This window comes from Mastomys coucha, unplaced genomic scaffold (genome assembly GCF_008632895.1).
Source record: "Mastomys coucha isolate ucsf_1 unplaced genomic scaffold, UCSF_Mcou_1 pScaffold21, whole genome shotgun sequence".
Classification (NCBI taxonomy): Eukaryota; Metazoa; Chordata; class Mammalia; order Rodentia; family Muridae; genus Mastomys; species Mastomys coucha.
Window position 1 is genome coordinate 80677127 of NW_022196904.1, and position 9399 is coordinate 80686525.

Genomic DNA, 9399 nt, shown 5'->3' on the forward strand with positions numbered 1-9399 from the left:
GGACTTCTCTGTCACTTTTAAGTGTAGAATATCATACTCAAAATGCATTAGTAATTCTCACTCTTTTTTTCTCCCTATTAATAGGTCAATGGAACAGAAATTGAATATGAATTTGAAGAAATTACATTGGAGAGGGTAAGAAAAATTTAAAATCCTTAGCTTTGCATTCTACCTTCTGGGTGCTAATTTGTTGTCTTGTAAAAATGCAAAATTGTATTTATTCAACCAAAGCACCATGCCAGATATACAGGGAGAATATTAGTGAAATTCTTGCAGAAGAGAGCATGGGGATAAAAGACTGACTAACTAGAATGTTCAATTTGTAAATTATGTGGCCAGGACTTGGGAAAATGAATGGGAAAGGCGGAAATGGTCCAGGAGTTTGTGCAGCTCTGTTCTGAATGTTTTATTATTAATGATGATTTGGCGGTATGTTTTTATGACATACTACAAGATGTTCTCAATCACATGATATTGATGTTGTAATCTGATGGACAGCTACCACACATCTTCTATTTCATTAACAAGAGGAGTAATAAACTTAAAACCCATCCACAAAGGCAGATGCACACCATCCCTGCAGAGCTCTGAAAAAATATGTGGGAAGGACCTTGCCAATGACTTCTGATAAATAAAGGAAACTCTGCCATCCAGCTCTAATCTATTTGTTTATTTTACAAAACACAAAAGAAATGTCAAAGGCCATCTAGAAAAAGACAATATCAGAAAACATTAACAAGATATTATGTCTTTCTAAAGGTTAGCATAAAACTGATTACTTACCCTCATTAGAAAATGAAGACAAGGAGCATGAATAGTTAGGGACCTAATTGGCAAATATCTCAAAGGAGTCGTAATATCCAGTGACATTGACCAGTCCTGAAAATTAGTTAATTTGGAAATAGGGATCAAAAACCTTGGTTTAAAAAAAAAAGCATAGCTTTAACATAATTATATTCGTAAAAAATAGACAAATCTCACAACTGCTCATGTTTACACTGTTTAAAACAGTGAAGACTTAAAATTATGTTTACTGCTTTATTATATAACCACATAATATTAATCATTAAATTTAAATACTATTTCTAACAGTGAAGGCTTAAAAATGTGTTTACTATGTTATTATATACCCATGTAATATTAACCATATCAAATTTAAATACAACTAAACGTTAAATTATATTTCAGTATAATTTTAGAATACTTTGTAATTGCAAGAACACAAAGCATATCTCAATTGCATTAAACAATTTTAAAATCATTTTAATGCAGTTTTAAAATATAATCACATATTAATTAAACCAAACTGAAAACATTTCCAAAAGTCTTAATAAGATTAAAACATTTTTGAAGTGATCTTTTCTTTGAAAAATAAAAAAAGGAAAGTTAAACATTGGAAAAAAACTGGTAGACCCCCACAGTCTGGTTGAAGCTTTTCACCAGCTGAGAAACAAGGACTACAGCACAGTTTATAATACTGTCTGTTAGGGTTACTGACAGATATTAGCAAGCAATTTACTTTGTAAAGAGAAAATCACCTTTAGATGACTAGTTATTTATAAATTCAAAATGCATATTTTGTATGGTCCTCTCATACAAAAAGAAAATCACAACACTCTGAGGGATGGAATTACTGTTGATTATTTTTGTAGTGTCACATTTCATTTTGGTAAAAACATAATCAAAAGCTCACACATGAAAGAAATATTTAGGAATGGCAGGTGTGTGGTGGCAATATGGTTTGTGAGGTACAATGCAAAATGAAAATGGCAAGCCTTCCAAACCCAGAACCTATGCAACTGGTCTCACTGTGTACTTGATTCTTCTCTCTCCAAGTTGTCCTCTTTAGAGATGTTTTTTATGAAAATAGTAATGAACCAGGTTTAAGGCCTGAATGTATATGACTTTTGTTAGAACTTTGTTCATCTCTAAGACATCTTTTAGAATCTCAAACAAGGTTATTAACTTTTGTTTACAAGTTGTCCTTACCTCCCTGCATCTCTGTGACCTAAGGTTTTATGGTAGCAATTGTATTAGTGTCAGGTGCCTTGGGAACCATGCTGAGAACCTATTTACATTTATTGGTAACTCTTGAGAATAAGACCCCAAGAAGTTAACAAAATCCTTTAAATAACTTGTGAATGTAGTAATGTTTGACTCTCATTTGAGAAGCCCACACCCCTACATAGAGGTGTCTTATTCTTTCACTGAATATCAATTTATTAATTTCTGTACTTAAAATCTATGTAGAATAATTATATTAAATTCTAATTATTCTTTGTGTTATATTAAAAAATTCAACATCTATATATACTTATACATATATAACATAATACATAAATACATATATGAAACCTGAATGTATACACATCAATCTATTAAAAGTACTGGCATCTTATTAAGGATTTGAGTTGATTTTAATTATTTCTTCTTGCATATCTTCTAAACATCTTTAATAATTTTACAATACATTAATGTAAAGTAAAAAAATAATTATTACTCTGTGAGCTATCACTCAAGTATGAATTAATACTATGGACCTTTTTAAATTTGTATTTCCTCTTTAATTTCCTGCTATTCACTTTCATGAGTCAAGAGATTTTTCATTTAAGTTTAATTTTTTAGTGTGAGTAGTCTTAAAGAAATTTACATAGGAAGTTAATTGTTTGCCAGATGGAGTCTTTAAAACATCCATTATGGACTTTGATAAAATTTTAATAGCATGCTAAATAGAAAAAGTAAAATTAGGGGAAATTAGCTCAAATGAGAGAGAGAAAGAAGAAAAACTACACACATTTGTAAATCCCTACCCTCCTCTCCAGAGCTGACAGTATGATTAGTGAGGTACCGTGCAAGATATAAGTTTACAGCCCATCTATGCCCAAGGCCTAGGCAACAAAGCAAGTCTCAATATGTGCTCAATTCTTCTCCCTTCCCCCACTCAGTATACACTCATCTTTAAAAGATCACTGTATTATTAGCTTAGTGCAGAGGTCAGCAGATAACTAGAGGTCAATATCAAGTTGAGAGAGAGAGTATTCATTTGGAGTCAAATAATGGCAGGTTCTAGTCTAGATTCTTATAGGTACTTATTTCCTACCCCTAAGCATGCACACTTTTTCTCTGTTTCCATGTTCTAGGACTTCCAATCGTACATTAAACTTGTCACTTTCCATTAATTGTACACCCTCAAATCCTCTATGCCATGCATCATCTTCTTCAGAGTTCTCCCACAATTCCACAATCTCCATTAATTCCATGATTTCCCCCTAGTCTTCATCCTTTATGTCCGCCATTCCTTTACATACTAAATGTAGCCTAGTCCAGCATTCTCAATTCCCATCTCATATTCTTTGCCTATGTTTCACATTTATCTGATTTGTTCCATGCATCAAAATCTCAGCTCTATTAACTGGTCATTAAACCCTCTTTTATTCATTCTACATCAGCACCTGAGCTACTGGCCATGGCCAAAGAAACACTCATCTAACGTTAAGTTCCTAACCATTGACCCATGATTCGCAAAACTGCCCTGGAAATTCTTAAATACTTAACTAGAAAAAATCACTTTCTCCTTCTCTGAGAAAACTCACATTTCCATGATATCTTCAAATCTCTAAGGCCCTCTCTTCCTCATGGTTACTGTCAACTGAAAACTGCCCTCCATTCATCCTTGAGACAAAGTAAGAAATGATTTCATGATTTCCCTTCTACCTTATTTTTCTATAACCACGTGGCAAAGTAATTTTGCCAGGAAAGTAAAAGAATGTTTGCTTCCTTAGTTTGTGGGCTGAATTTCATAACTTCTTATCCATTTGAAGACTTTGCTTCTGCAGTGATCACCTGTTATTCTGTGTTTTCCACTCATCTATGTTTTCCCTTTGACACAGACATTGCATAATATCTCTTATTAATGAGACGACACCATTTGACCAAATATGCCCCTGCCATATTACTCATCTCTTGCCACATTAGACTATTTTGCATGTAGGACAAATGTATAGTTTTATTTACTATACTTTATTCACCCATTTTCTTTTTTCTTTTATTTGTTGTTCCTTTCCTTTCTTTTCTCTTCTTTTCTTTTCTTTTCTTTCCTTTTCTTTTCTCTTCTTTTCTTTTGAGATAAAGTCTCACTTTTATGGCCTAGCACTTGCATGGCAGAGAGGATGAGCTCAATCTTGCAACAATCCTCCTGCCTCCCAAATGCCAGAAGTGCAGGGATGTGGTACAATAAAATGCCTAGCTCTTACTTCATTTCAACCTACTTATTGTCTGCCCTCCACACACACAGACAATTTAAAATTATCTCTGTCATAGTCATGAAGGTTTCTGTCTTACCCAATCAGAGCATCAGTTCTCAGTCCTAATTAATTTGTCAGGAACATTTGGTATAGCTGTTTAGTTGTCAGCAGTTCATCAAAGATGTTTCTTTTGATAAAAATTTAGGACATAATATTTTTCTGTGCTCTCCTTACTTTGCCAGCTTCCCAATTGTGGTTTCCTTACTATTGCTCCTATAAGTATATTATTTCAGATACCAAGTGAAAATACCTCTTTGCCAGCACTCCTTTTAGAGTACTGTATCTCATCCAGATTCACACCTTAAACTCCCCAGTTGACTTCCCTCCTGAATCGGAAGCTGTGACCTTGTTCCTCAGCTAGTGTGCACAAGTAACTGTCAATCTCACATATTTGCTTAAATACTAAGGGGTCCCTTCCCCTGGACTCCCTCCCTTCTATCCAAAGCTGCTTCTCTTCTAAAAGTTTTTGTCTGAGCTAAATTGATCTGCTCTTTCCCTTATTATCAGGCCAACATTATCTCCACAATATTATTTATTTATATTCTTCAGGATCTATGAGCAGGACTGCATATACTTCTATAAAATATATCTGTCAAAATCAACCTGTTTTTATTACCTAGAAAAGCAAGCTCACCCATGTCTGGACCACTCTGGTAGCCTGCCTCACTGTTCTCTAAGGAACTAGGGTAGTAGTTTTCAAAATGTAACCTAGGCTGCAACACATTTATTATTAAAAACAAAACAAAAACAAATACTCGCAAAGGATGAGAATTGCACCGAACATCATTACCCATAAAGCATTATCAAGCATTATCAGACATCCCTGCTCCTCTCTTCACACATCTTGCTCCATCTGCACTGACACTCTCGGATGCCTCAAAAAATCCATGCTTTTCTCACCTCACCTCGGCCTTGCTAGCAGCTATTCTTTCTGCTTGAGGGAATCTTCCTTTACGTGCTTATATCCCTCAATTATATGTATATATATGTGTGTGTGTGTGTGTGTTCTTTCTCCGCATTGTTAATACCCATCTCTTTCAGAATATATGCTATTCCTACATACTCAGTCACTTCTGTACCTCATTTTCCTAAAATAACCTGTACACTGTAGTATTAATCAGAAAAGGTATGTGAATCACTTGTGCCTCTGCTACTGGAAGGACAGTGAAGGAGTTGCATGGAGCCTGGTATAAAATCTGTTTTAAAGTACACTAACAGTTGCTGTTCAGATGACCTTGAACTCTATGTGTACCTTCGCTGGACCACAGTTTTCATATTAGGGAATGAACCTAAGGTGTTTGTTTTTTATCTCAGATAACACTTGAAATTAAATCAATCAATGAAAAGGTTTACAATATCATCCACATATATTCTTAATATCTCATTTTATTAACATGTCAGTTCTCAGAAGTACACCATTACTATTGAGAGACCTTACTTTTAAAATGAGCCAGGGCAAGGAAGACTTCTTGATATTTAGTTAAAGTGCTTGCAAGATACGCATTAGTGGGAGACTTCAGATCACCAAATCCTACTTAAATGCCAGGTAAACATGGCAGCCCACCTGGACTTCCTGCCTTAGAGACAGATGGGTGATCCCTGGAAAAAGCTTGAAGTCAAGACTAGCCACATCAGGTGAGTTCAATCTCTCAATGTTTCAGAGACATTGGCATAATGAGTAAGGCAGAAAATTATTAAATATCACCCCAGAAATCAACCTTGGGCTTCTACATACATAGCACATACATGAATATGGAAAAAGAAAAAAAGACAAACAGCCTCTAAGTCTTACTGGGCAGTTTACAAACATGAAAGAGAAGTCCTTCTGTATCCTACCTTTTCCTTACTGTTTCTGTTGTAAGATGCCAGTCATCCAAAGGTACAAAAATCATAGCTTTTCTACATGAACTTACAGTTTATACATTTCCATCTAATCTCCATGGCATTAATTAAATGCTAAACTGGCCGCATTTAATGATATCTTCCTAAAGTATATTTTGTGAACTCCATTTTTATTTACTAAGAGTCTGTGATGCAGAGAATAAATAACTTGTCAGAATCTTCAGAGAAAGTCACATATTAGGAGGGAGAGAATTAAAATCAATTCTGTTACACTGAGTTAGTGTCCCTTTGAAGGACCACTTAAATATCCTCTTTCCCAAATAGCTTAGCTTGGCTTTTCCTCTTGACCAGTGTTCTTCACAAACACAGGTCTTGAACTTAAACTAAACAGGGAACAAAATCGGTCTCTCTCAGTGACGTTGGAATGGCCTCATAGAGTATCTTATAATAGTGTTTTTATTTACCATGTCAGAAGACATGAAACAGCAAAACCAATGGACAATGTGAAGGCAAATTGATAACTCATTCTCTACTCTAGAGCTACTGGATGCATTAGCCATGTGCTAAACATAGTAAGCCCTATGAAGATCTTTCATGCATCAGCTTGTCAAGATTTTACTAAGTGTGAGTAATGGTCAAAGTCTGTATTGCATATGTTGCATGGTACTAGAATAATAAATAGTAACCATGAATAAGAACAAAATGTTATAGACATCTGCCCCCCAAAATGAGTAGTTCTATGACAGACTTCAGCTGGACTATGGGCAATGAGAAGAAAGTAAGCATATAGCAAGAAGCAGAAAGAGAAAGCCTTTTAGGCATGAGTAGCAAACAACTGTTCAAAGGCCTCCAGAATAGTCACATGCTCAAATCGTTTAGGATGAATGTGGTTTTCAAGCTGTGAAGCAAGAATTAGAAAAAGACAGGTTAGAGAGACAGGACAGGTGAGAAATGAATGCCCCGGTTAATGTTGCAAGTTAGCTAATTTAAGTCTGAAGGCCTGAAGAGTCATGAGAGTGGCATAGTCATATCTGTGATGTGAAAACATTGTTTTAGCTATAGCACTGGATCTTCATGTCATAGGACTGAGAAGAAAGCACAGGTGTGCCACTTAACACAAAATTAATGGGTAAAATTGGCCAATAGTGAATGAAAATACATTGCTTAAATTTATTAGAAATTATAGAACCAGCTGGGTAGTGATAGCTCATGTCTCTAATCCTAGAACTTGGGAAGCAGAAGATGTGGATCACTGTTAGTTCTAGGACTGCTTGGTCTACAGAATGAAACCCAGGACAGACAGACAGGGCTACACAGAGAACCATCTCTAAGGTGGAAAAGATTATAGAACTGATCTCTATTATTTTTAGGATGGAAGAGAGGAGTCAAAGATGCCTACAGTCTAAGAGAACAAATTCTTGTTACTCACAAACACTCAGCCAAGGGCACCTGTTATCTCTCAAGCCTTACTGATGCCCAGGGTTATCTGTCACATTAGATGAGTAACTACCATGCCTCTGAGTGATTTGTCAATGCTCTGTATAGTAGGCTTACAGACTGTGAATTCCTGGCATGATTTACACCATAAGAAGCTATTTCACTTGCGTAGATAATAGATTCAGCATGGCTGATAAACCTTGACCAAAATGCATGACTGTGGTTGAACAAAGATGACAAATACATGTCTGGTGCCTCCTGTTATTCCCCTCTGTCCTTAACAAGATAGGGATATTCCTTTCAACCAGGAAGATAATCAAAGATTGTAGCCATTTCTTAAAGGATAAATCCATGACTTTTCTTGGTTGTTATTTTACTCACAAATAAGACAGAAAGAAGTAACTGACATATTTGGTCTCAAAAATTCTCACAGATGAAGCCCAGTTTGGATACAAAGTGAGTTACATGGGAATTTTGAAAATAGTTCTTATGAAATAATGGGTTACCGATTAAAGGTATCCAATGGCCTGACCAGCTTCATCCATGTGTCTTAGATGCCTGATTTGCTTAGGCCATATTGCTTGATCCCATATTATTGATCATTGTGAAAATTCTTAAATTCAAATAGAATTAAGCATCTATTACATCAAGTAAAGTGGAGAATTGTGCTTCTGAGAACCTCATCTTTTCTAGGCCGCCTTAGTTTTTTTCAGTTACTAGTAATAAAAATGATAATCTGAGCCCAAAAAGCTTGTGGATGGCTTTTCAATATTATATTATATAGTCAACCATAGCAAGGCCTCATTCCTTTTGTTAAGTAATTTTGGAAAGTAGATTATTTCCTCACACAAATTCCATTATATGTTTAATTATAATGTATCTTTTCAGTATGCTTGAAAGAGATAAATGTGCTTAGCTTTCATGGTGACACCAAGAGAAAGTGATAGAACTATTCAGGAGGTGGAGCCCAGTGGAAATCCCTTAAGTCATTGGAGTGTGCTCTCCAAATGTACTTCACAAGTAACAGCTTAATAGTTCTTGTTGCAATCTTTACAAGGAGGGAACCTATTCCTGTTCTCTATTCTCTCTGGGAGAGATAGGACCATTGCTTTCATGTCAGTCCTACCATTGAGCATCAATGACTACTGCTTTCACCAGAAGGCACATAACCATTTTGTTCAATCTTGCCTCAAAAACTGTGAGTTATATAGGTCTTTTCTAGATCAAAGTTAGTTCTCCTAGGTATTTTATTATAGTGACACAAAGCTGACTGGTGCACGACCTGACAGAATCTTCCCTGTTTTCTAAGTGATAATCAGATGTCTTACTATTAAGGGGAGATGGTAAAAAACAAGTTTTTGAAGTAGAATATTCTTGAAAGACTATAAGCCACTTAATGCATTCTCCATTAAAGCAACCTGTTACTGTTTTCTTTCTTTCGATAATAAAAAAACAATTTTTCAAAATGGCAGGCAGAAGGATGGCTAGTGACAGGTATCTGAATTTAGGTCTCTAGTGTCTAAAAAAAAAAAACCTCTGATTTAAGAGCCAACAGACTTTCATTTGTGTAGAAAGCCTTTCACTGTATTAACCGCAGGACTCAGATGTCAAAGAAAAATGATAGACTATAGTTTCTAGGCATCTGCAGAGTCATTAATCTAACTTTTCTTTGGATGTAAACATCAAAGTCTCAGGATCAAGATGTGCCTAATAAACATACAGCAGAGGGCATGTTTACAGTCATTAGCACCAAGAGCTTTAAGCAAAAGAACAGCTGTTGACTACAACTCTCTCTCTCTCTCTCTCTCTCTCTCTC

At 35.5% G+C, this 9399-nt stretch overlaps 1 protein-coding gene across 18 annotated transcripts in view; it reads left to right on the forward strand.

Annotated features, from left to right (window-relative positions):
- Dlg2 (discs large MAGUK scaffold protein 2) overlaps positions 1-9399 on the forward strand; it is a 1953494-nt gene that overhangs the window by 1327299 nt on the left and 616796 nt on the right. For all 18 annotated transcript variants that reach the window (XM_031387347.1, XM_031387348.1, XM_031387349.1 and 15 more), the window contains one exon: positions 85-135. In XM_031387347.1, the coding sequence (XP_031243207.1) occupies positions 85-135 (51 nt within the window). The remainder of the gene's footprint in view (positions 1-84; positions 136-9399) is intronic.